The sequence below is a fragment of the Paralichthys olivaceus genome, chromosome 21, assembly GCF_024713975.1.
Source record: "Paralichthys olivaceus isolate ysfri-2021 chromosome 21, ASM2471397v2, whole genome shotgun sequence".
Lineage (NCBI taxonomy): Eukaryota > Metazoa > Chordata > Actinopteri > Pleuronectiformes > Paralichthyidae > Paralichthys > Paralichthys olivaceus.
The window spans coordinates 12,822,229-12,849,459 of record NC_091113.1 but is presented as its reverse complement, the minus strand read 5'-3'; the positions used below and the strand labels follow the sequence as shown (position 1 = coordinate 12,849,459).

The following is a 27,231-nucleotide window of genomic DNA, read 5'->3' as shown; positions in this document are numbered from 1 at the left end:
TGGAAATGAGCTGAACTGGTCCAACCGAAGGTATCTGGAAGTATTTACAAAGTTTTATAATTACATCAGTGGCTTCGGGCTGCAGTGGAAAATATTCACTGCATAATGTAATGACAGAGAAAGAGGAGAAGAAACGGCTGGACGAGCACTCACAAAACACGGGCACCAGCACGTTACACCAGAACCAGCTAATACCACACATCTTTAAATAATTACAGGATAGAAGGGCATTTTATATTCCCACTGGTGTTTTTTTTCCTCTGCATGCCTCCTCCAGCAAATGATTAATTTAAGAGCCCAGGAATGTGTGTGTTTCACTGTTTAGTCTTCGGCTTCCCTGGGTTAGCAACCCCTGACCCCAGCAGATCAGCAGAACACCCCTGAAAACCATCAGACATCTGCTTATCTAAACTATACAGAGGATACAAGTACCAGGAGCGGTCGCCTCATTATTCAAACTCCCTCCGTCCTTTTTTCGGCACGTCAGACATCGAGCTCGGCTAAAAAGAGACCTCTTTTTTTTCGTCAGTGCAGACTCCGACAGGCCGGACAGGCATTTCCTGTGGGTGGGACCTGAGAGCAGAGACATTCTTGGGCCAGGCACCTCCACTTCCTGTCTCTGCTAACATACTGAAAGACACACTGTCTAGACCTGCTCTTTTAGTCTATACTCTTATCCTTAATACATGCAGCAGATTGAGATTACTAATGCATGTAAACCAAGAAATAAGAAGTTCAAGGTTGAAGTATGCAGATAAAGGAAGAGAACAAAGCATGTCTGTTAACCTGGTGTATGAGACATCATCACCATCCCCCTCCCCATTGTACTGTTACTGCTGTACACCATGATTCTGAACCACCCCCGTGCAAAATGTCCCATCAATCCTGTCTGGGGAATAATTCTGGTAAATGTTTAACAATCAAACTTGTGTGTGGTTGTGTTTGAACTTCTACAGTATCATGAGTCACCGTGAAAGTCAACAGACAGAAACAACTCACAACCCTCAACCCCACTGTTTCTTTATATATTTGCCATCTTATAATTTTGTCACCCTCCATTTGAAGTTAAAGAAAGGTTCCCAGGTCTTCTGATTCCTGTTTGTGTGTGTGTGGTTGTATGTGCACCACGGGGTGCTGGAGTTGGTGTGACTATCGACCAACGTCCGCCCGGGGGTCAACAGCTGCACCAAAGTGTTGGTATTTGACAGCTGGAGCAATTTGTGAAGGAGTGTGAGACCTCACTGTGGATGAGGGTGGTGTGTGTGGTGTGTTTGTGTGTGTCTGCCTTCCATCATTCCGAGCTGAGGCGATAGTTTTTACTTTTTCTCATTCCTAAATATCCAGGTCAAATTGACATGAATGCATCATTTCATCAAGTACAACACAGAAGCATTTATTTTATTTTTTTTAAATGATTTTTAGTGAATTTGACCTCAGACCCTTATAAGACAGGTCATCGACATTCTGCAAAGGCATGTTCTCAGATCAGCAAATTAAAGTCATTAATAACTGTATGAGGTTTGATATAATCTGCACCATTTATCTGTCATAAACGTTTCTCCATGTTTGCCTTCATCAAACACCAAAACACTCAGGGGCTTATTTTGTGTCTGTGCTGCATTTGTGTTTTCTTGCTGCCCCCTACTGGCTCTCTCTGATCAACACAACCCCACTCGAGGCAAATTCTCTCAACAGGTTTATTTAATGAGTTCAATCAAAGACAAATAACTTGCTGAAACGTTTCACATTGTGATTACACAACCACATAACTTCTGTGTGTGTTTAAAGGGGAACGGCCTCCAACACCTCATCCGCTTTGGTTCTTGACAAAAACTTAAATTCTCTGTGGTTTTGCAGGGTTCACGTTGCCAGTGTTAATTCATCCCTAAATGTATATTTGTTTAGTTTTTCTCACAGAGGGAATAGAGAAATTCAATCTGCTCGGCATACTCGAATCCTGGCCTGTGGGAAAAGGACAAAACAATTGAGTTACAACTTATTTCCTTTTTATTGAAGAAAAAAATATGGCTCATGTATGAAGATCACAGACTGTATTTAAAGATGAAGATCGAATATATCTGACAAACCTTGAAATTTAAATTCATTGTTAAATACTTTTGATGACTTTTAATGCCTGTTGTGTTTAAATCTGTTTTGTCTCACTGTCAGTTGTCATTTCAGTGATTTGCTGCGACCCTCCTTCTCTCCAATCCCCTCCAGTCTTCATATCAAGAGCCCTGGTCGAGGCCAACTGAGTTGACTCGTCTCATTATATTCAGATCATCAACATCTCTCTTTAATCCTATTTAGTAATATAGACAGATATGTTGTTGTGGTCTTCCACTGCTGTGAGTGACCACATTTATCTCACCGCCCAGGTGTCTCCAGAATCAGGGGGATGTTGTCGAGTCTCGGCTCATTGACGATGTCTCTGAAAGCAGAAACTCCGATGTGACCTTTACCGACGTCTTCATGGCGATCGAGGTTGCAGCCCAGTTTACCTGCATGGAAACAACAAAGACACTGTTTATCATTTTAAATTAGAGGTGGAATTCAGAAAAAAATGATCTCAAGTTTAGCTGCTTTCAGACATGCACTGATGTATGGATATTTTCCAGACATTTTCCACAGGGGCTGTATGTAAGAATGCAACTGTCTGAGTCTGAGTTTCCCCCTGGTGAAATGTCCGGAAATTATCAAGCAAGTGGGCGTGTTGATGAAGTTTCAACACAACACAAATGCAAAACTGGAAGATAACGCAAATATCTCAGGAGAAAAGAGGAGCTATTCACACAGAAGACACTGACAAAGATGTCAACTTGGAATGATAATTAGATAAGGCTGAGTCAGTAGCTTCTACTCCAACCATGTTCGATGTGCTATAAACAAAATCTATGTCATGTCCTGTCTCCTGCTTTCTCTGCCCAGGAGCCTCCCTTTGCCTGAATGTTCTGAACGCATCTAATTCAGACAATCTACTGCTAAAGGCAAAACACAAAGTTCTTTTTGAAACAGTATCAGATAAATAAAAGTAGTTAACGGTGTTAAAAGCTGCATGTGACTTTGTTTTCTGCCTACACCTTTAGAGTCATTGAGGTGGATGGCTTTGAGAAAATGGAGCCCCACTTCCTGGTCAAACTCATCGAGCATGGCACTCACTCCTCCCTCTGCTGCCACGTCATATCCTACCGAGACGAGAAGAACAAAACAAACACCACCAGCAGCTATTCACACACTTCTCCACCAGATCAAGCAGCCTCAGTGAAGGTGTGACTTTAAAGAAGATGAATGTTTCGGAAGAATGTACAAGAAGTAATTTGTTTTTAAACGCCCAAAACTTGATATGGTGCACTAATGTTCTTCTTCTGACTTTACCGGACAAAAAGGTGAACCTTACCTGCTGCGAAGGCGTGGCAGGTATCGAGACACACTCCAACTCTGGTCTGGTCTCTCACTTTGTCTATGATGCTTTTCAGCTCCGAGAACTTTCCGCCCAAGGTGCTGCCCTGACCGCTCATGTTCTCCAACACTAGGAGGGGACAAAGGTAAGACCGTCGACCTGCCACAATATACTAGATTGATATGTTTGCACAGCCCTCTTTGCTACTACTTTAGTGTATTTGCAGACATTCCACTGTAACATATACTCTTCATACCAGTGGCATTTAGGGTATGTTATGGTATAAAGACTGTGGTCGGTGCCATGAATCAAATGTAACGCAACAGTGCTGTCAAGCCTGCAGGCAACTAGTTACTTGTTAAGGCAAACAGGTCAATGTGAGGTCAAAATAGTTTTGTATGAGGCAGTGATGGTAAAATATGAATCCTCCTCAAGAGGTACAAAACATATTGAAGCCTCATTTTATTAATTACATGCAAAATGATTTAACCCACAGATAATATTTGTGTGTTCTCTTGCATCATGCAAATTATCAATGAAATGTGGAAATCAGCCCCACTGACTATCTGACCTCATTTTACGTTATGTTATTTTTACGTTTTGAAGTTCCTGTATTTCTTTCTACAGTTTTTTATAAGTAGCTACAAGACCTTTGTTAAAACCGCTAATTTAACTGAATATGGACTGTTATAGTACTCATCTTTGTAATTATGTTTTACAGCAATTCCACCATGTGTTGAAGATCACTCAACAGGCACAAATGTGGCAATTTAATCAGACGTTTTAATACAACAGCCATACAGCCAATCTGAAGCAGCGCATTTGACAGTCAAGAGTTTCCAGATATTATAAGCTTTACCAGTGGGTATTTACTAAGGCTGTTCAATACGGCCAAGAATTATTTCAGAATGAAAATGTTCATATCAGTCCATATGGATAATTATCACTTTAAATGTAACATTATTATTTCTTTTAGATGCAAATACTTTTTTGCTCCTGAGTACAGGTTGCAGTTTTAAATTCTTCTTTATGAGCAGAGATTACAAACATTTTACAAATTTGTTGGATCAATTATATATTATACCTCCTCACTGTGCTTTCACTGCTCTTTCTATTGATCAAATTAAATTGTGACATATATTGATTTTGTTTTATTGCCCAGCCCTAGTATTTACTTTGATGATACTTTATAGTGCTGTGTGCTCTGTTATTTTGTGCACCCCCTGTACCTGTAACCACAGCAGGTGTTTGCTGGTGAGCGTGGTTAATAGCACCGGCTATTTTCTCCACACACTGCTCAGTGGTGATGGAGCCCAGCGAGGATCCGGGGTGGAAGTTGTAGAGGTTGAGTCCCAGGAGGCTGCAGCGGCTGAGCTCCTCCACCAGCAGGGCCTGGCTCTTCTCAAACACATCTGAGGGGGTGAAACACGAACCAGAGGAGGTTGTCAGAGGAGAAGTTGGAGAGAGGGAATAAATAATGCAAAACAAGGGCAGGTAAACAGCGTGAGAAATCCATCACAAACCCTCTTGGAGACCCACAGTTCATCAGGTAGGACCCGTGAGGCAGGATGTGAGCTGGGTCGAACCCTTGGAGGGAAACTTGCTCCCGAAACTTGGCTGCAGCTGTCTGGTCCAGGGCAGGCCTCCTCCATGTGCGCTGGGAGCCTAGAAACAGAGCAAAGCTGCTGCCACCAATCTCTGTGCAGGCCTCCACTGCTTTCCATATTCCACCTGAGGACACAGCACAAGAACTATGAGTGTGTATGTGTGTGTGTGTGTGTGTGTTGAGTGAATACTTGAAGGGGGAGGATGTCATTAGAAATTCAAGATTCCAGAAGATTATTGTTATTCCAAAACATGAGGTACATGAGAGGAAACAAAACTAACTACTAAGGTAAGCAGTGAGCAGCAATGAAGTAGAACACAAGAATCTAAAAACTAAGCAGAAGCAGCAAGTAAATACACTGAGAAATAAAAAAATAGAATCTCAAACTGAAATGAAAACAATGCAAATTAAAAATGTGCAAATGAGCATTGATAAATTTGAGTATACATGTTACCTTGAATCCCAACATGAGCACCGATGTACTTCTTGGTTCCACGAGTCCTTTCTCCTCTCTGATCGGCCTCCTCTTTTTTCTCCTCTCCTTCCTTCTCTCCTTCCAGATCCTCTTCACTTTTCCTCTTCCTCGCTCCTCTCTTCCTCGGGCCCATGCTGTCAAGAGGAAGGCCGGAGCCGATGGCGGATCAGGGGATCACAGCGGTGTTTTTTCTGATTGAGATTATTATTGGATGTTGTATTTAGGGGGGGTGATGGTCTGCACAGTGAAAAGTTTATGAAGGTCAAGAAGTGTGTGTGTGTGTGTGTGTGTGTGTGTGTGTGTGTGTGTGTGTGTGTGTGTGTGTGTGTGTGTGTGTGTGTGTGTGTGCGCACGCTGCATCCCTCTCAGAGGAAGCAGCCAGTCACAGAGCTTCCACGCAGCTGCCACAGGCGGCCCATTGGAGACGCTTCATACTGAGCAGCAAAATGGCCGCCCGTCAACTGACTGACTCCACAGCGCTTTGAAATTCAAATTCTTCTGCACATTCGGGTTTACACCATTACAACGTTAGTACTTATTTACGCACCGGTAGCTCGTTGCGCTTGTGTTTTCCACCACTTACTTGACTTCTCCGCTCGGGCGTCGCTGTTCTCGTAGCCTCGACGAATGCCTCAAAAAGCTAGAAAAGAAAAATTCGCACTGAAGCACTTTAGCTAAGCTAGCGCCGCTAGCTCTTCTTCATATGTGATTCTTAAGGTGAGTAGCCGGACGTGTGCTTGTGTGCTCCTGGGTGTTTGCAATGCCGTCGTGTGTGTATGTGTATGTGTGTGTGCATGTGAAATGACCGCTACACAACTGTTCGTTAATCAAGTGCAAACGCTCGCTATCCAAGCTAACGCCGTTAGCCTGTCAGTAGGTTAGTTAGCTTACCCGGATAGCTAATGTCCGACAGCGTTAGCGCCGATGCTGCAGTATCTGTGGATGTGTATTAGCAGAGCTGTGGATGTACTTGCTAAAAGAACAGCGGTAACCAGGTTAATGTTGTTAACACGTCGATCGTTTGCGTGTTGTTCTGTTTCTCTGCATTTTCGAGTATGGACACTCGTTGATGTTGGCGATCGACGATAAATTTCATCAGCCGCTGCTATCAAAATTGTCGCTTTGCTATTTCCGTTCAGACGCGGATCAGTTTCAGCGACTTTAACCACCACTGCCTCTGTGGGCCTTTTTTGCAATCGTTTGTGGCTTTAGCTCAAGAAAAGTCAGATATTAAAACACCGTGACACCAGCTGGCTATGAACTGTGGTGCTCGCTAACACAACGCTAACACTAGCCAGTGGTCGTGATTTGAAGGGTAGCTGGACAGAGGTGAATGCAGATTTGACAGCTCGTAACAATCGGTACATGTTTCTGATCTGTCAGGCTTTAGGTCAGAAATGTTCAGGTTGGAGGATGTTGGTTTCGTTTCCTTGACGCTGTGAATCCTGCGTCCTGAAAATGCAATGAGCGAAATCCAGCTAAAGACACACACCGACGTTCACAAACATTGTGCTCTCTTAAGCAACACACGATTTACATTTTATTGTGGTGATATGATGATTAATATCCTGTGGGAATTCTGGTTGTTGCCATATCTTGTACTGTTGTCTTAAATAAGTGCATTCCTGGCTGCATTGCATTTGAGTGACAACATTTTCTAAGCCTATTAGTCTGTTAATGCCAAGTGAACAGTGAATGTCTCTGTCAGACATAATGTTAGTATGATTTGCCCAGTCTGCTCTGATCCTTTATTAAGGATCCTAGTGACAGTGCATGATTTGGTGTTCCTGGATTGCACACGTCTTGACTCTCAGCTATCAAAGAGTAGAACCCTGAAGACTTGCTCACACTCCATCTTGAGCTGATATTAGACATGAACTCCAGAAAATGTCCGGAAAATTGGATTTGCCTTTTCACAGATGAAAAAACTCAGCAGGAGATTGACCTGCTCAAATGCTTTCACAACAGCAGGATCATGTCCAGAACAGGACATTGTTAGGGGTGGCACTTGGGGCGAGCATGTAAGAGACAGGACATGGCGTATTCATTCTGTTTTACAACATAACACTGGCGGCAGCCGGAATCACCCAAAGCTGTTGAATCTTGTTGTTTTCAAATCTTGGTCTGCTCTATGTGCTGACTATGTGTATGGCGCTTCTTTTTCAGCCAGAGATGTTTGAATTCTTTTTGTTTTTTAAGTTTTGCATCTGTTGCATATTAGAAATGTCTTAACACACCCAATCAATTGGTTGGATTTTTTTCAGACATCGGCTAAGTTTGACATTTTGTGGAAATTTTACACAGGGGCTGGCTGAAAAAGTTCTAGAAAATGTCCAGAGCAACTCCCTCAGACATTTGTGTTCTCACGTACAGCCTCTCTGGAAATTTTTAGTAAATTGTCTGGAGTTTAGTGGATGTCTGAAAGCAGCTTGGCTGCAACATTCATCTTGTTGTGCACTCGGACAGTGATAGTACCTGGGGTGATTGAGTGTTTTGGGATTTCAACTTCAGACACCCTGGCCCAGGCTACCTGACCAGGAGCTATCAGTTCTGGCCTGTGTCCAAGAAGCATTAGCCCACTGTTTGTCCCTCCTGATCCACAGCCATTGTTAGGATTTAGTTATTTAAGCACAAGCATGGGTCTCAAACCTTCAGCTGACCACATGCAGATCCAGTCAGTCTGCTGGCAAGATGAGCTGGCTGACTAGAGCCGTTTTCAGACATGACCTGTGGGTAAAATCTGGAGCATTGGCTGAGTAGTTTTGCCTTTCACACATGCACAACGCAGCAGGAGGTTCTCTTCTTAACTGCAACAAATCCTCCACATTATTCAGACAAGAGGTGGAGCAGCCGGGTGCAGACAGAGGCAGGAAGCGACGCATTAACTCCACTGAGGAGATCACGTGATTTTCGTGACAACACACAGACACTGTCGTCAGCTCTTATCAACACAAACTCTCTTGACATCTTCGTCTGTGTCTTCTAAGTGTGGGGCTTCGCATTATTTTGTTTTTCATTTTTTACATCTGCAGTTAATCTGCACACTCGCTCGCAGTGAATCCAGCCGGGGTCCTGTGTTCTCCTGAATTTCTATGAGCGTTATACAGGGAGGCCCGGTGGAGAAAAGTCTGCAGAAATTGCGGAGCATCTTACTCTGACATTTGCGTTCACACATGCACCTCCTCCGGAGAAAATACAGAGGAACTGTCGAGTTCAGTGCATGTCTGAAGTCATACCTCTTGTAAACCATCTAAATTTGTTCAACCCACTAGTGATCAGCTTACAGTGTGCTGCATGCTTCTGATCGGGATAATAACTGTTTGTTGCCCACATATCCAAGAGTATTCTTAGCTCCAGCAACAATGATTAATTCAATCAAGCATGCACTCCATTGATGCTAAACCACATAGATGAATGAAGGCTCACATAGCCATATAGCAACTGGGATGTTGTCTTTCCCCTTGATCTTAGCTGCAGTCAACAGGAGCAGTGATGTACCTTGCAGTTAAAATACATTACTTGGACAAAGGAGCACTCAATGATTTTTAAAATGGTGATGGGATCGTCTGATTTTTTTTTTATGTCGTCTTTCCTCTCGAAGAAAGGAGTATCAGGACAGGAGCAGTAGTTCATGGAAGACAAGAAAAGGAAAAAAGACGACAAAAGGAAAAGGGAAGCCTCTCAGAAGGTAAGCGTGTTGAGCTGATTGGGTCTGCTCAGTCATACTCTCGGGTCAGCAATATGTACAAAATTGAATAGAGTTTAGTTTGGTCATCCAACAATGTAACAAACCGAATGAGTCAATGCTGTGTTTTCAAATATCAAAACAGAGTAATCCTCTGTGGAACCAAACACGCAGCTGCACCATGTCCAACATATTGATGAAAATCATACTTTTGTTTGGAGTCTTTTGTGGACAATTGTGTGATAATATGTGTAGGTTCTGCTTTTTTGTGTTTTTGTGTAATTTTAAGGAAGAGTTAAAATTATACTGTATTCATATTTTCCGATTTTTGCATCAAAAGAAAGTGGTCCTATGACACTAGTGTAAGAGCTTCGCTTGGATACAAATTCATGCAATATCTGTCAAAGGTAAATGTAGATGTGTTATTCAAACCTTTTAACTCAGGTAAAATTAATTTTAAACTAAGAGATTGGCATTGTTGCAGTTCATTTTGTTGCCCTATGGTGGTCCACTGTCTTAAACTAATTGGATAGATATAATTCACATCTACATCCTTTATGGCAGATGTTGGTTGGTAATATACACGTGTTATGTTGCGTTTCATCGTAAAATTTAAGAAAAATACACTTTCTTTACAACAGATGTTGACCTTTGTTGAACAAAAATATATGATCTCAATCTGTGATCAGCATTGTTTACCCAGAGTAGTTCTAATCTTTGTGCTTTCATTGTCAGGCAAGCACAAAGTTTCTCATCTAAAGGCACATAGGTCTATTTGTGCACAGGTGTGGGAATTGATCCGGATACAAAGCTTCCATAGCACAAAATAATAAAACACTAAAAGATAAGACAGAGCTCTCTCCTCGCAAGTAGCTGTAAAACACTGCATTTCATTGTCACATGTTATCTGAAGCTATAAAAATTGATGTTCATTACAGTGAGTTTTGTGTTATTGCTAAACGTGACGTCAATCATTTGTGTATTCAGCTGCTCAAATTGTTGTTTTTTTGTGGGAAGGCAGAATGAAGCTTTCTCATATTAAAGAAATCCACATGATTTAAATAAGTTAACAAAAGTTTGAATTGAATATAATTCTGAAACAAGTCATTGACCTGGTAGGTGTTTGAAGTTTCCTAATTTTGATGCGAAGAACACCACGTTTGGAATGCATCTGTTAGTGTTTGCAGAACACGTTTTGGACGTAGCAAGTCTCAACAACTACACCATCTTGAATGTGGGGAATGATATATTTATTATCCTGGCACAGCTAGACTCAAGATTTTTTTCTTTATATAACCACAATCACAGTTTCATTCTTGTAAATCTCATGTTTTCTGCTGTGTCTCAAATTATGTAGTTTTATTAAGGTTTGACATTGACAAGCACAAACAAGCGCTTTATATTTTTGTATTCTTTATATGATTTGTAAACTAATGTGTTCTCCTGTTTATCTTAGGTTGCAGAACAAAAAAACAAAGGTAAGCAGTGCAGTGATATTTGTATGAATGTTTAAATCTGGACGTTTGCTGTTAACCAATGTTCATCCTCTTTCATCTTTCCTATGAAAATTCATGTTTTCAGTTTTATGGTGTTTGTGTTCAAGCAACATTCATGTGCCTAAAGTATCTGCATTAGAGGATTATTGTAGTATCTTGCCTTTGTTTGAATATGTTTACATTTTCAGCAAATTAATTGTTTACTGTTCTCTTAGGATATACTGTTAAATTATGCTTAATTTCCTCTCCTCTCCTTTTCTTTGCCTTGCCCTTCTTGCAGTGCCAGACTTGACCAAGCCGGCGTCTGCCCAGTCTCCTGCCACTCAGAGCAGCTCTGCCTCCCCTAGCCCTGGACCCACCCCCTCTGCCTCCCCATCCCCAGCCACCTCAGGCCCTGGCAGTGCTGCCACCCCATCACAGGGCGGCAACAATGCCAAGCGCCTGGGGGTGGCCAACGGACAGCCCACCTCCACCACCAGTTCTTCCTCCACCGCTGGCGGCCCAGGTGCTGCTGGAAACGGCAGTACAAGTAGCGGAGGCGGAGCCCAGGCGCCTCAGCAGCAACCGCGCTACATGCCGAGAGAAGTGCCCCCGCGATTCCGCTGCCAGCAGGACCATAAAGTGCTACTGAAGAGGGGTCAGCCGCCACTGTCCTCCATGCTGCTGGGAGGGGGAGGAGGAGGAGGGGATGGCCCAAATGCAAACATGGCTGCTGTCTCAGGTGAGTGTGAGGAATCCTGTAGGTCACGTTTAGAACCGATGCAACTGCAATTATTTTAAACATTTTTACCTGTTTGACCTCTAAAGTCTCTCTCCTGGGATTTGCCTTTTCAGACACTGGTGCGGTTGCCTCCTCGTTGGCCCTCACCTCATCATCAGCTGCTGCTTCTACTACTACTTCTAATTATGCAAATTCCATGTGGGGGGCAAGCTCAGGCAGCCAGACCTCCTCTCAGGGCAGGGAGAAGGTGATTGTCGATGGCAACAACCTGGAGGAGTGGCCTAGCATCGCTGGCAGTGATGGGGGATCAGCTTCATTCACCAGGGCTGGAGGCGGCAGCAGCAACAATGGAATGCCTGTGAACAGCATCAGTGCCTCTGGCAACCATTCCTCACCCACTTCCTCATTCTCTTTGCCCAATGAATGTATGCAGTCGTCCAATGGTGTGGCATGGGGGACGGCTGCCTCCCAGGGTCATCTTGGAGGAGGGAGTGCAGTAGCTACAGCTGGGCCACTGCTACAACAGCCCTCCTCAATTTCCAAAGCCTCCACTGTGCCAGGGAGCCATGAAACCAGTGGCCCCGTTGATGGAAGCAGTGGGATTCCAGGTGCCAACTTCAATCCAAATGCCAACCCTTCGGCCTGGCCTGCCCTTGTGCAGCAGGATGGGCCCGCTGCTGCAGGGGAAGGAGGTCCGTCTTCCTTCCATCACCAGGGACCTGGAGGGTCTTTGTCTGCCAACAACTCTGCTTCCCTGGGGCCGGGAGGCGGGGCAGTCGGGGTGCTGGGGGGTCACCCACCTTTATCTGTGAATCAATCAAGCACCCATCAGCACCAACTTCACCAAATGCAATCCAGAGACAGAGAGATGGGAGGGGGGAAGTGGGACAGCGAATCAGCGGGACCAAAAATCGCAGGTGGGGAAGGGATTGGGGGAGGAATGGACCGTGGTGTGGGAGGATGCGGAATGAGTGTGGGAGACCACAACATTGCCTCCTCATGGAGAGGCCAGCCTTCTTACCCTGCAGCTAACTCCAAAACGGGTGCCTCAAGGACTGATGGATGGGAGGGTGGAGGTGGTGGCACAGGGGGATTCGGAGCTGCCGAAGGTGATAATGGGACCTCAGGTTGGGGTTATTCAAGTTCCAGTAGTGGGGTTAATGCTTGGGGTAGTGCTGGAACTGGAGGAAACGGTAGTCAAACCTCTGGGGTTTCTCAGGGAGGGTGGGGGTCATCAGGAGGAGGAGGGGAGAGAGGAGTTTCTGGTGGTGATTGGGGTGGGAGCTCCACTGGTATTGGGGGAGCTAATCCAGTAGGTGAGGGAGTGAGTGAAGCCTGCAGCAGTAACAGCAGCAGTAGTGGGGGTAGCACAGCTGGCAACCCCCCTGCCACCTCGTCGTCCTCCTCAACGGCCACCACTTTGACCAGAGCCTGGGACAATCAGAAGGGAGAGGGTGAAACAGGGGAATGGGGCGGGGGAGTAGGAGGACAGGGAGCACGGGGAGGATCTTCATCCAGCGGCGGAAACTCCAGAAATGGGAGCGGACCTAACAGCCGTTACAATTGTCCTCGCCATCAGGCACCTAATGCTGAAGCTGCCTTACAGAATCTTCTAAGTCGGACTGATCTGGATCCACGGGTTCTATCCAACACAGGCTGGGGCCAAACACAGATCCGACAAAACACATCCTGGGATGTCGAAGAACAGGGAAGACAGAATAAAGGTGGATTGTCATCAGCTTCATCAAAACATCCATTTTCACATGGTAGTAATTCTCAGTTTTCTGGTGGACAAAGGACCCTAATCACTGAATCAGTTGGTCCAGGGGTCAATCCTTCCTTGGTTCCATCTGCCGGGTCCTCTGGAGAGGGTTGGGAGAGCAGCAGTAACAGTAGCAGTAGTGGGGCCTCTCTGTCTGGGAGAGCCCCACCACCTTCAGGCCCCAACTTGAGGAATCTTGGCGTCTCACAATCTGGGCCAGTGACCACAGCAGGCTCGGGTATGGGGTCAGGGGTAATACCAGGACATAACCAGCAGGGGAAGACTACAGGCTGGGGTGGAGAAGGGATGGGGGCTGGGGATGGCAAAGAGGCCAAAGGCTGGGGAAATGAGGAATGGAGAGACAGTAATAGAGGAGGAAATGGAGCAGGATGGGGTGATATTGGGCAACAGGGTGAGCCAGTGAGTGGAGGCTGGGGAGGAAATCGGGAGGAGAAAGGGGCAGGGGGTTGGAAAGACATCGGTGGGAATGGAGGAGGAAGTGGGTGGGGATCAGGACAGAAGGTTGGGGCAGGAAGGGACTGGGGTGAGCAAGAGTCCAAATCAAACAGTGGAGGAGGAGGAGGATGGGAGGATGAGAGGAAGAATGCAGGAGGAAACTCAGGTGGGGATACAGGTGGGGGTGGTTGGGGAAGCTGGGATGATAATGCTCCTCGGAGAACCTGGGGAGCAGGGGGCACAGGAGGAGGAGGCAGTGGAGGAGGGGGTATGGGTGTTGTTGGGGGTATGGGGTCCAAACCCAATCAAAATTGGAGTGGAGGAAACAAGATGCACCAGATGCCAAACAGCCAGTTGGGCTCCATCACAGGCCCTCAGGCACAACTGCAACAGCAACAATCACAGTCCCGCAATCAGCATCCACAGCTGCAGCAAGCATTGGACCAAGGGGCTATGCAAGGGGGTGGGGGAAGGAAACCCGTATCTCAAGCCCAGAATCAGAACCAAAGCTCAGGCTGGACCTCAGGGCCCATCCCTGGTGGTTCCGCAGTAGGTGGAAGTGGGTCTGAACCGAGTGGCTGGGAGGAACCCTCGCCACAGTCCATAAGCAGGAAGAATGAGATTGATGATGGAACATCAGCATGGGGTGACCCAACCCATTGCAACTACAAGCCAGTCAACTTGTGGGATAAGAACAGTGCCCCTGCTGGCCAGCAGCCGCATGTACAAAGTCAGGCCCAGCAGCAGCAGCAGCAACAACAACAACAACAACAACAACAGCAGCAGCAGCAGCAACAACAACAGCAGCAGCAGGGGCCTCCAATACAGCAGCAGTCTAGTAGGCAGGCTCCAGGACTCGGAGGTAACAGAGACTTCAACACTGGCCATGGACCTGCAAAAGCTTCACCTATGGGTAAAAATTTAGAAACTATAGCCCTTTGTTATGAATTGTTTAAACCTCTGCATCACTGCTAACCCCTGTCAGCATGCAGCAAAGTAGAGTGAAGATGCGGCCTCCATGTATTGAGACAAGATGTACAAATCTAATGGAAGGAAATGGTTGTGTGCTTAGTCAAATGATCTCAGATTTTGTCCTCTTAACCTGTGTCTTAAATGTGTCTGCAGATCCATCAGGTTGGGGTGGTACTTCTCCATCTAGTCCGACAGTAGACAATGGCACAGCAGCATGGGGAAAGACTACTGATGCCCCTACCGGCTGGGGAGACCCTGACAATGCTAGCGGGAAGACAACAAGCTGGGGAAACCCTTCTCCCAATCCCATCAAATCCGGTAAGAAGGTCAAATAAAAGTTAACGCATTTGTGATTTAGTTGAAAATTAATTCAAACTGAATCACAAGTGCTGTCTGTGGAATATCCATTCAATCTGGCTTGATGATCTCATAGTTTGAGCTTTGTGTTGGTTGTGCCAGGCTGGCTTAAAGTGACATGATACTTAGCATTTGAGACATTGTGGTTCTCAATAGTTATGAAATTAACAATAAATTTAGTTTTTGTAAAAATTGGTTTCTTATCTGTTAATGGCATTGACTCAAAACCTACCCTCTGCAGGTACAAAGTCTATGCAAGATGGCTGGGGCGACAAAGAGGCCTCAGTGGCAGCCTCGCGTCATTCAAGCTGGGAGGATGAGGAGGAGGGAGGTGGCATGTGGAACAGCGCTGGCTCCCAGGGAAGCGGCTCATCTTGGGGCCAGGGAAGCAATGGGGGCTGGGGACAGAGCCACACCGGGAAGAAGCCCAACAACAAGGTTGGTCACTGGTCTGGGAAAAAAACTATTGCAATAGACAAAAACAATATTTATTACATGTAAACCTTGTAGTTTTGAAAGCTTTTGTACAGCATATTTCACTGTTAATTTTTATGGTTGACCTTTAGAACTCAAATACAGAATGCTCATTAACTGTGTTTTAACTGTGTGTTTGTCTCCCAGGGTCCACTAAAGGCTGGTGGAGGAGACTCGTGGATGAGCCCCATTAACAGGCAGTTCTCTAACATGGGGCTGCTGGTAAGAAAATAAGAAATATTTAAGTTGTCTCATTACTTGAGTTTTATTGTGATAATTCGAAGCAGGAACTGTTTAACAATGGTGGTTCATTCGTTTGAGATTTGATATTGGATGTAGCAATACAGCATACAGGCATTCATCAGGTGCTGAAACCTTCTTGGTGATGATGGTGCTGTTTCTGGTGGGTGGTTATGATCATGATGGTGGCCTTTTCTGCTGGACAGAACGATGATCCCAGTGGCCCAAACATTGACCTGGCTCCGGGTTCTCTCCAGGAGAAGAAGATGGAGGTGGAGAAAAGGGGCATTGGAATGAATGACTACAATGGAGACATGAGGAAGGGAGGAAGAGGAGGAGGGGGGATGCCATATCGTCCACCTGGTTCAAAAGAAGCAGCACCTGGGGATGTTGGGTCCTACTATGACAAGGTAACACCCCAGGGCTACAGTCTCAGTCTCTGTCTCTGATGTCTTTTTCCTGTCTGGATAACAATTTGTCCTCTATCGCTATTCTTTATTTCCTCTTGTGATTCTACCTTTTCTTCCTGGTCTGCCCCATTCCTCCTTGTCTCCTACCGCTCCCTTTATCACCACTCAAATTGGTCTTCCCATGGCTGTCTCCGTGACAGACCTTGCCTTTGACCAATCAGGATGGGTGCCTTGGGGAGGAGGGTCCTTGCTCTCTGTACTCACCACCCACTGTCTACAAGCCCCATTCCCTCTTCAACCATACTATCCCTTTTAGACAAGTAAGATATCCACTCCTGTTGTTTCTGTCCTCCCATCTTAACATTAGATATTCTTTTTTTGTAAGATAGTACTAAAATGTATGTCCCTAACTTTTCCCTTTCTGTTGGGATGTCAAATTCTTCTGTATTATATCTATTGATCTGTGTATGTTATGGATCCTAACCCTTTTCCATGTTGACTGACAGGGCGGTCACAGTATCTTCGGTGGTGGTGGAGGGATGGCTCAGTCAAGACATCAGCCAAATGTCCCACCCATAAACCAGTCTCCAGGGATACGAGCGCAAGTGCCTCATCAGTTCCTGTCACCGCAGGTGCTTTACTAATCAGTATTTTTTTTTACCTGCTGACATGTTCCACACTTCACTATGGGTTGACTGTCAATGTAACAAAGTTGTACCCTGGGTCGTCCTTAGTGTCTAGTAACTGGTAAAAAACCTAAATTACTGAAGCTTCTTTCTGACATGTGTTTTCCTGAAATGTTCCAGAGGGGCTGTATCTGACAGCACAATTGTCTGTTTCAGTCGCACATTTGAGAATACCACATGAAAATGTGCACATTCCCTTTAATGTGGGCTCAATGCAGTTTTTCCAGGTTTTGCATGGGGTAGATCGCATACTTCAAGGACTTGTCCTTGTTTACTGAACTTTATGATATAATGTGTAATTGGTTCTTCTTTCAATGAGCTTATACGACATGATCCACTGGCTTTAAGCATGGCCTATATTAGTGTGTTGCCTAGACTGCATAATCACTGTTCAGGAAGACATAGTTCATCGTAGCCATCTACTTCAAAAGAATATAAAGTGAAATGCATGTCTTGTCCAGGAATTGAATGAATTTCATTCGCTCACTCAGGCTCACTTGTTAACACCAGCTAATGAGAGCATGAAAGAGTTGATTGGGGACAAACACTAAGTTTATGTGGTTGCCCATGGTTACGGCACCAAAGCGTCTCTGTGGTAACAGGTGTGCCTGCCTGCCGTTGCGTCTTGTCTCCAGGTGCCAGGTTCCGTGCTGAAGCAGATGCCCCCTCCCAGCGGGAGCGTGGGGGGTGTTGGTGGCGTAGGAGGAGTGGCAGGAGTCGGGGGAGGTGTGTTCCCTCCACAGCTGTCCCCCCAGCACATCGCCATGCTCAGCAGCATCTACCCACCGCACATTCAGTTTCAGTTGGTAAGAAACGGCACACTAACATCCTTGAGATCAAATCTTGCAATTAAGTGAGGAAATATGCATTCTTGAAATAAAGGTTTAGAAACATTGTCCGAATGTCTTAACAACATAATTATTATAAAGGTGCATATACAGTGGAGTCAAAAAGTTTGAAATAGATTTTGAACCATATACTTACTATATGTAAGTCTGAGAGGACCACACAAATTCATCTTCCATCTCTACAACATCTCTAACATTGATTTATTTTCATAGAACGAACTGTTAAAGCTGAGTGTCATTGTCCAAATATTTAGGTATTGATTACCTCCTAGTGGAGAATGACTCTACATAGCATTCAGTTAAAAAATGGGGTTGATAGTTTAAAGCTTGAAAGTTATTGCTCAGATTGCATGTTTATCTCCCTTTGCATCTCACTCCTCTTGTCTTTTTCCGTTTGTTTGCTCAGGCTTGTCAGCTCCTCCTCCAGCAGCAGCAGCCACAACAGCAGCAACAGCAACAGCAGCTGCTGCAAAATCAGAGGAAATTTACGCCAAATGTGCGGCAGCAGGCTGACCCCCAGCAGGTACGCATCCGCACATAATGAATCCCCTTATATCACACACTTCTTTGTTACCTTTTATATCCACCTTCCTGCTGTTGACTCTTGTTTTTTCTCATATCTTAGTTGGCCAGGATCATGGCAGTGCTCCAGCAGCAGAGACAGCAGCAGCAGGTCGGAGGTCTAGGCGGCAGCTCCAAACTCTCCCCCTCCCACCACGGTGTAGGTGGTATGGGGGGTCCCAAACTGCCTGTGGCTGATCCCCTTCCCCACCCAGGCCTGTCAGGATCTGTGGCGGACCTGCACCCCAAAAATCTCGGACCATACACTGGTGAGCGATTGTTCCTACTGTGAAATTATATTCAGTAAAAAGAAAATACTCAAATTACTAAACGGCATATCCCAAGACCAGATGGTTGCATTGTGAGCACATTTCACATTTGGTTGGGTTGTGAATTGGTGACAGTCAAACGTTAACTTGAACTCAACTTAACTTGACCTGAATTGATTTTAGTGGGAAAAGGTACTGACAGTATTCTTTTTCAGAATACTGTCTAATAGGATAAAGTGGTAACATTTTATATCCTAAAGGTCAGCGGTCAACTTGGCTGTGACATTATAATGTTCTCTGAAAACACTTCTCTGGCCATTATTTAACACCCTAACTCAGGAACAGAAGGGGAGACTGTGATCACATATAATTCTAGTTCACTTTAATATTCTGTTAAATAATTTACAGTATTGGTAATTTTTTTGTAGTATCCAAGGTTTTCTTGAACTAAATAAATGTTAACGCATAATAATCCTATTCATGTTTGCCTCTGTTTGTGTCTCTTTCCATGAGCAGGGTTTGGTTCTGGGGTGAATCTCCCAGGTCTGGACCTGGGTGGTTCTGTCATGGGGGGGCCTGGTGGCATGAAGGACCTCGGGGGTCAGCAGTCCCGCTTCAAATGGATGATGGAGGGACACTCTTCTCCAGACACAACCACACCTGAGAATGCATTCCATAAAAATGGTGAGCCATCTTTTTTTTTTTTACGTTATGTTTGGAATATATAGAAGAAATGGAATACATGAGTCAGTGTTAATGGAATTAGATGTGAAGATGCATATTAAGGTGATTTGTGAACCCATCTGTTGTTCAGTGATGTAACTCACATTATCATCCCAGGTCCTATCACCCCCATAAAGATGCCTGGGGGCTCGCCCTACTCTCAGTACGACATGATGGTTGACGGCCTGGGTGACAACTGGCACCGCACCCCTGGCAAGATGGTCACCAAGCCAACGACCACAACCAGCTGGCCACCTGGTTAGTGATATGCCACAGTTGAAGTGATAACCTGGGCCACAAGATCCCACAGGGTTTACAATAAGATGATGGGAGGAAAACATTTCTGTCCTCCGGGAGGAATGTATTTGAGTTATGACCCATGTTGAATTGTTGATGGTGGTGCAGTATTCTCCACCTGCACTCTTGCCTCATGCATGTTCCTCCCTTAGAGTTCCAGCCTGGTGTCCCCTGGAAGGGAATTGACCGCGTCGACCCCGAATCTGACCCTTACATGACCCCAGGGAGCATGATGGCAAATGCAGTTTCCTCCAGCCTCAATGATACTGATCACCAGTTGTTACAAGACAATACAGGTGCGTGCAACACTATCCGGCAGCTAGTTTAACCTGTCATTTATTTATTTATTTGCTTTTCTAAGCTTCTTGGGGTTATGCTTTTTTTTTTTTGCTTACAAATTAATAATTTTGAGATAAGTGAAGTAAAGAATGTTAATTGGTAGAGGAAGTACAATGTTTTGTTTAAGTGACAGAAATGTTTTTACATGGGCATGAATAACTATGTGTAAAAAAGATTAAGAGCTTTGTTCCTTTAACGTTTTATTAAACCAGACCAGGCCAGTAAGTGTACATAAGTTCACAGAACAAGGTGCATTTCAAGAAAACATGCAATCACTGTGCAAGGTTCTGTTACATGTTGTATCAGCAGTAGGTGAAGCTTTAAGCCTCATTTAAGGCTGTTTTTCCATTTGAAAAGAGATGAGTCAGTTTTGAAACAACCCAACCGCCTCGACCTGCATGCTTCCATGCATCCTTTACGTTGGCATAGTGGTTATGCAACATATCCACAAGAGGGCAGTACAGAGTGAGAGAATGTACCATTTAAGAAAGAGGTACATTACCCACCCTGTACCTGGATGTGTCCTATGGTCGTCTTGCCTGAACTATTGGCTAGTTTGCTCCCAACCCATGATCTGTAGTGATACTGCTTTTTTGCATACCCATCTCATGTTGATGCAAAAATGAGCCTTGCTATGACAGTACGGACAAAAGTGAATGCAACAATCTGCAGCTTCACTTTCCACGTGTAAATTCTGATGATGTCGTTGTTTGCAGATTCCACCCCTCCCCTCAACACCTTGCTGCCTTCACCTGGTGCCTGGCCCTACAGTGCCTCAGACAGTCCCCTCAACAACGCACACAACTCAGGTAACCACACGAGAATACAAACACTTCATCTCAGTGCTGAGCTGGTGTGTGTGGCTTTGTCTTGATAGATGCATGCACCACCACTAAAACAAGCTTCACAAAGATGGGGAATTGTGTCCAGTGTAGTATAAGATCTATAGGTATATGAACATGAAAAACCAGAGGAAAAGATTACATGATGCATTATTCCTGCCTGTTAGACCCACAATAACAACTAACCCCACACTGTGAGCAATCACAACCTTCGACGAGATACACAAATAGGTTCTTTCATTGCCGTTTTAGGACTTAAAGGCGAATTAATTTCATCGTCATTTTAGAACTTCCAGTAGAGTTTCTTTATCTCTGTTCCTAAAACTGCTGGCATCTCTTGTGAACCCACCTTGCATGTGGTTTCTTTTACTATAACTATGCTAATCAAGAAACAAGCTGCCTGTAGCTTATACAAATGGTCTACTTATGATATTTGCATGGGCAATGTGTCACCACAAATGGACATCTGCCCCCTTGTGGAAAATACAGGCCATGAGATGAGTTGCCCAAAGGCAGTAGATGCCATAAACACACACACACACACACACACACACAATACCCAAGTGATAAGCTCCTATTCAAATAAAGTATAAGATTATAAAACCCTTAAATATTACAAGGAGGCAATTGCAATATTAGTTTAATTAGTGGTCAGTTACACTAATTTTCAACTCTTTCATCTTTCTCAATCTGTTTCATTTGCCAGATCCTACAAGGCAACGTGAATTAACATACAAATTAAAAATATTTACTGTATGTGACCCTTCCATACCCTCATTCACTCTTCTGTGTCCCCACAGCAAAGTACACAGAATACAAGACCAGCTGGCCCCCAGAGCCCATCGGACACAAGTCCTGGAAAGCCAGCCGCGGCACCAGCCAGACCCAGCTTTCCCGCCCACCTCCAGGACTAATCAGTCAAAAGCAGCCATCGTCTTCCCCTTGGTCAGGAGGAGCCCCGAGACTGGCTGGCAGGAGCTGGGGCGGAAGCTCCAGCACCACTGGTAATGCCCTAACATGTTTTTCATGTTGTGGTTACATGGTTGTCCATTTTCATCATTCAGTAAAATACAGCACTTATTTGAATGTTCTTTTTTCGGAGAAAAAAACAACTGGCTCTGATTGCTGAGATGCAACATAATGCTCCTTTGAACTTAAGAGTCCATCTATTCATGAATTCAAGGGCAGCCAAGCTTGGGTTAAAGCAGCAGAGAAAGTTATTCATCATGTATTACATTCGCAAAGCTGAGGGGAAAAACAAGTGTGGTTGTCTTTACAAGGAATTTGGAAAACTTTGACTCAGATTTTTTTCCTTCCTCTCCTCAGGCTCGACCTGGAGTGACGGCAGCTCTCGGGAAAGCTGCTGGTTGGTGCTCAGCAACCTCACGCCACAGGTACACACACACACGTTACAGATACAACCCATGAAACTACTGTGGAGAAAGAATGTTTTTATGAACGTCAATTCTGTCAGCTCTTCAGAAAACTCAGATTTGAGGTGGTTGTTTTTAAACAATGCTTAGGTTTTAGAGTCTGGTTTTATTTAGCACCTTAGATATTAATGGGTTAATGTTACCAGGCTTTTGTAATCTCACTTTATGCACTTACTAGAAATGAGCAGAAAAATAATTTCTTTCCTCAGTCCATCAGTATCACTTCCATTTGAACATTGTCCATCCTTATAAATGCAGATCGATGGCTCTACACTGAGGACCATCTGCATGCAGCACGGCCCCCTGCTGACTTTTCACCTTGGCCTGACCCAGGGCACAGCTCTTATTCGCTATGGCTCCAAACAAGAGGCAGCCAAGGCCCAGAGTGCACTCCACATGTAAGAGACTCCCTCTGTTGTTTCAAACGTCTTTATATTATCACTCTTAATGTCTGTATGATAAATGTGTGGCTGGAATCAGGAGCCAGTTCGCTTAGCATAGCACAAAGAAAGGAGGAGGGGGTGGTCAGTAATTAAATCCCGTCCTGTTGATTTAATCCATTCAACATCTGAAACCTATGAATTATAATTAGCTGTTTTGCAGATGTGACATGCCAGACTGCATCCTGGTCTGGACCAGTTGCAGGGCAACCAGGAGACAGAGATGTTAATGGTCCTGGCCAAGAAATAGCACAGCTGTAAACATCCTGTGAAACCATAGTGTCTGTTTTTACAATTCTAAGATTGAACGTGTTAATAAATGATCTTACTTTGCTGGAAGGCAGATTTTTTTAACCCACTAGAGCTAAGCAAGCTTTTTGCTGCTGCTTCAAGTCTTACTGCTGAGCTAACCATCAGTAAACGTGGTTGTTGTTTTTTTATTCCTTTAAAGTGTGCTCACTTCTTAGGGGAGAAACACATTTTTTTACAAAGCTTGCAAATGTGAGGTATCTTCTTACCTAGTCTTTTTAATTCTGTGCTAATGTAATCTTGGCTGAGATCATTATGGTCATCAATAAAATGTAGCAACTATTAAAAGAAGTAGAATTAAAACAGCGCCTCATGATAACAAGAGATACTGAGAAATGTTTTGTTTATGCCAGGTGCGTTCTGGGTAACACCACCATCTTGGCAGAGTTTGTGAGCGAAGAAGATGTGGCTCGCTACATTGCACATTCCCAGGCTGGAGGAACAGGTAACGGAGGAACCGCAGCCAACTCCGCAGGGTCCGGGCCATCAGCGACCTCCGCGGTGGGGGCCAACAGCAACGGAGGAAGCTGTGAGAGAGGCGGAGTAGGAGGCGGCAGCGGGGTAGAAGGAGGTTCCACAACTGGAGGAGCAGGAAATGGGGGAGCAGGGCCCACCAGCTCCGGGTGGCAAAGTCTGGACAGCACAGGCAGCTCATCGGACCCGTCCACCGCCCAGGGCCCCGGGCTCGGCATCTTCACACAATGGAGCAACAACGGGACCGGGATGGGTGGGTCCGGAGGTGTGGAGGCTGGAAGGCAGGGCCTGTGGGGGGGAATGGGCGGGATGAGCGGGGTTGGGTACCCGAGCAGCAGCCTCTGGGGTTCCCCGGCACTGGAGGATCGTCACCAGATGGGTAGCCCCGCCTCGCTGCTTCCAGGGGACCTGCTGGGCGGTGGGGCTGATTCCATCTGAGGGTCTGACTGACACACACACCCATTGTAACACATATGTCACACTCTGCACTTACTTACATGCAGAGATGACGTGAATTCAAGCTACACTGGTCACCCAACATACATGCATTCAGTACATGCACATATCATTCTCACACACACATTAAACCGCTTAACTTTAAATGAAGATAACAGTGAAACTTGAAATGGGGGAAAAAGGTGAAATCCATTTATTCATCCTCTTTAGGACTCAACTGGACAGCTCTTTGTCTTTTTACTCCAAATCCCATCTGCTTTCAGAGACCCAGTCACTCAGGCATGCACTGTAGACAGGCTCAGCCAGAGTCGTACACGTCGTTGACAAGTTTAGCTATTGCTGTTTTTAGTGTTCCACAGTTCTTTCCTTTTTCTTTTTGTATTACTCTATTTAATGGTTGAATCTCAAAATTCAGACTTGCAAACTGAGCCCTCGTAGACCTGGCAGGCGTACTTCTGAGTTCTCATGTTTGGAAGCGTGAGAGTGGGGGAAGGATCTGGAGTTTGTAGAAAATTGTTTGGACGGCACCACACTACTGAGTCAAGCGGATGATCAGCAACCTTTGAGATGTGGAAGAGGAGTGTTTTTAGTTGGTACTGACGCCTCTATCTTGGTGGAAATATGCCATCAACATGGGACCCAGGGTTTAAAAAAAAAAAAAGAAAAAAAAAGAAAAATCCTAACAAAAACAACATTAGCCAAACTTGCACTATATGCCTTTGGGTTTGTTGTTGACACATCATCCACAAATCCCTCCATTTTTGAAACAGAGCTACAATACAACAACTACACAGACCTTAACCGGACGACTTAAATGTTACAACAGCAGTGGCCTTGGCTAACACCCAGCGGCCGCCTGCCCGCCATGACAGCAGCATCACACCTTCTCATCAGTTACACACTGCTCTTATATTTGACAAGCAAAATTGTATCTCCTTGTTGATGTACGTCGGTTGTTTATCATATTTTTTTTTTCTGTTTTAAAAGAAAAAGAGAAACGTGTGAAACTTTGTGGAAAATCCAGAGATGTCCTCTTTTTTTCTTTTTTCTTTTTTTTTTTTTGCCCTTCAAACACTGACCTCGCTATTATATTTTTTCTTACTCAAGAAATCAAGTTGGTTATTATTATATATTGTCATGACGTTAATGATGACTATGATCACTTATTTACTCGCTGTACAAGGTGCCCTCCTGCCTGCCTGTGTGTGCATGAAAGGAGCGTTGACAGTATGACCGAATGGAGGAGGACATGATGAAGATGATGATAGGAGTGTCTGTGTTATTGCTACAATGTTGAATGTTTTTTTTTTTTTCTTGTCCATGAGAGATTCATGAGAAATGTGTGTGAGTGTGAACGAGGGTGGATAGATGGATGGATGGATGTATACACGTTTATGTGCTTGACTGACTGTTGTGATAGCTTAAAAAGGTTCAAAAACATCGGCACTATTGCATACGTCTCTTAAGTTGTGTTTTTTAGCAGCATTTTGTTCCTGTTTGTTTTTTCTTTGTCAAATGCAATAAGAGAATGATATTTTGTTTTTAAGACGAAGCAAACAACTGAAGGCATTTCTATTAGCGATGCCAAATCCTATCATACCAAGCTGAGCTGGAACAGTGTTTTACAGACACGTTAAAGACATTACATATGTTTTACTGTTTGTTTGTTTGTTTATTATGTATCAATTTAAATTAAGTCAGTCTTTATTATCACTCCTGTTCAGGACGTTTTTGTTTATTTCAGATGTTACAAAAAGGAGAGGAAATTAATTTAAAGCAGAAAAGAACAAGATAATAAAGGTTGAATTGAATCTGTGGTGGTTTGGTGTTTGTGTGCGATCGAAGTGTTCACACCTGACCTATGGGATGTCAGGAATTCATGGCACATGCTCTGCCGCTGTTTCAAATGTCAACTATCATGAATTCACACGTCACTCCTGTGCTCTGGAAGAGTGAAGTCAATAGAACTGCAGTGCAGCCGTGTGTGTATGCTACCATGACTATGGTGTATTTCTGAAAGAGTCTCGTCTGAATCCACCCTCCAGTGATCTGTGCTAGAAAAGTTCTGTTGCAACCTATGATGACGAATCCCAGTCTGACTTGTTTCATGGTTTTCTGGTCTCAATAAGGCCTTAAGGGGACAGTTCACAGAAAAAAATGAAAATTCACTCATTAGCTACTCACCACTATGCTGTTGGAGGGGTGGGTGAAGTGTTTGAGTCCACAAAACACTTAAAACAGCGTTGCAGCCAATTGAAGTAAATGGTGATAAATATTTCAAATGTAATAAAACAGGAAAAAACATAAAATGCCTCCATACAGCTCGTGTGGTATCATCCAAGTGTCTGTAACCCACGACATTCATATGTGACTCAAAATGGCGTCACCAACATCACGTTTTTAGCCTAAGTGTTCACTGATGTCCTCCTCAGAGCCGTGTTCGCACACACACCAGAAATCAGCCGACGCTGCACACAAGCTCTTACCCAAGGGCGTGCACGTTGGCTTCGCTACATCCGCTAGCATCCCCACTTCTGGTTGAGGTTATTTAGGCTGAAATTATCACCAGTTCCTTAAATTGTATTGGATTTGGCTGCAACGCTGTCTACCCTTTAAACTCCAAAAGTGTATTGTGGACTCAAACCCTTCACCCACCCCTCCATCACCACAGTAGTGAGTATGATAATATGTCAATTTTCATTTTTCCATGATCTATCCCTTTATGGTAAACTCTTTAAGTTTGGTTCAAACGTTCAGTTGGACTTTATGATGAACTGATTAGAATTAGGTGGTCAAACCTCAATATCGCTGTGATCTCATAAAATATGTTTTTGTTCTTGTTAGTGCAATATCTCAAGAACACTTTGAGGAAATGGTTTCAAGTTTGTTACAATGGTTCAGTTGGACTCACCGATGACCTGGTTGAATTTTGGTGGTGGTCAAATGTCAAAGTCAGATTGATCAGTCTTTTACCTTCTTTAGAACGCCTTGAGACACTTTTTAAATTAACACAACTGTTCTCTTAGATTGATTTGATTTGGGTGGTCAAAGGTCAAGATCAAGGCGGCCTCACAAAACAAGTGTTTGGCCTCTTGAGCCTGATATCACAATTCTGCCTTTTCAAATTTTGATCCAAAGAACAATTTTCCAGATTTCAGTAGTCAAGGGTCACAGGGACCTCGTATTATTACAATCACATGGCGGTAAAACATGCTAATTCAATTCTAATCTGAACTACACTGGAGTATGACAACTCACTGAATGCAAATATGTGGAATGAATTAATGAATTAGATAAGTAATATTTGTCAGGAGCACCAGAAGGGGCAGGGTACACTAACTTTTCATATCCACAGATTCATCTATGAGCTGGCCTAAATATACAACTCAGAAAAAACCTAAAGAGACCATGCACTGCAGATTTGCTTTAAATCTGCATCAGCATCTATGGCAGCCATTTCATTCCAGTGTCAATTTGGAATTTGGGAGAAACGTAGCTTA

General features: G+C 44.4%; 2 protein-coding genes across 5 annotated transcripts; one reads left to right on the top strand and one right to left on the bottom strand.

The window, feature by feature from the left end:
- Positions 1-1,683: 1,683 nt before the first annotated feature.
- LOC109627051 (probable endonuclease 4) lies at positions 1,684-6,205 on the bottom strand. Its single transcript, XM_069517036.1, has 8 exons — positions 6,065-6,205; positions 5,461-5,672; positions 4,926-5,131; positions 4,630-4,816; positions 3,398-3,529; positions 3,081-3,185; positions 2,372-2,501; positions 1,684-1,962 (listed from the first exon to the last, which is right to left on the bottom strand). The coding sequence occupies exons 2-8, from the start codon at positions 5,612-5,614 to the stop codon at positions 1,902-1,904; spliced, it is 975 nt and encodes a 324-aa protein (XP_069373137.1). The 5' UTR covers positions 5,615-5,672; positions 6,065-6,205; the 3' UTR covers positions 1,684-1,901.
- On the top strand, positions 6,054-25,542 carry tnrc6ba (trinucleotide repeat containing adaptor 6Ba). 4 transcript variants are annotated; one of them, XM_069517027.1, is made up of 22 exons: positions 6,054-6,198; positions 9,083-9,169; positions 10,623-10,644; positions 10,943-11,383; positions 11,497-14,514; positions 14,727-14,891; positions 15,172-15,368; positions 15,552-15,626; positions 15,902-16,054; positions 16,255-16,374; positions 16,561-16,686; positions 17,376-17,546; positions 17,995-18,111; positions 18,214-18,418; positions 18,935-19,102; positions 19,259-19,399; positions 19,591-19,734; positions 20,494-20,586; positions 21,420-21,623; positions 21,946-22,013; positions 22,311-22,450; positions 23,155-25,542. In XM_069517027.1, exons 2-22 carry the CDS (start codon positions 9,113-9,115, stop codon positions 23,711-23,713), a joined length of 6,384 nt encoding a protein of 2,127 aa, XP_069373128.1. In that variant the 5' UTR covers positions 6,054-6,198; positions 9,083-9,112; the 3' UTR covers positions 23,714-25,542. The 4 variants fall into 4 exon arrangements, with proteins under 4 accessions (XP_069373128.1, XP_069373127.1, XP_019938698.2 ...); XM_069517026.1 differs by having other exon boundaries at positions 15,851-16,054; XM_020083139.2 differs by lacking the exon at positions 16,255-16,374.
- The last annotated feature ends 1,689 nt before the right edge of the window (positions 25,543-27,231 follow it).

Bases quoted from the DNA above. Each gene is read 5' to 3' on its own strand.
- LOC109627051 (XM_069517036.1), bottom strand. From the start codon at position 5,614: ATGGGCCCGAGGAAGAGAGGAGCGAGGAAGAGGAAAAGTGAAGAGGAT. The intron at 3,530-4,629 runs GTACAGGGGGTG...GTCCCCTCCTAG, and splicing joins AACACCTGCTGTGGTTACAG to TGTTGGAGAACATGAGCGGT. The intron at 2,502-3,080 runs GTGTAGGCAGAA...GTTTCCATGCAG, and splicing joins CCACCTCAATGACTCTAAAG to GTAAACTGGGCTGCAACCTC.
- tnrc6ba (XM_069517026.1), top strand. From the start codon at position 9,113: ATGGAAGACAAGAAAAGGAAAAAAGACGACAAAAGGAAAAGGGAAGCC. The intron at 9,170-10,622 runs GTAAGCGTGTTG...TGTTTATCTTAG, and splicing joins AAAGGGAAGCCTCTCAGAAG to GTTGCAGAACAAAAAAACAA. The intron at 15,369-15,551 runs GTTGGTCACTGG...TTTGTCTCCCAG, and splicing joins GGAAGAAGCCCAACAACAAG to GGTCCACTAAAGGCTGGTGG.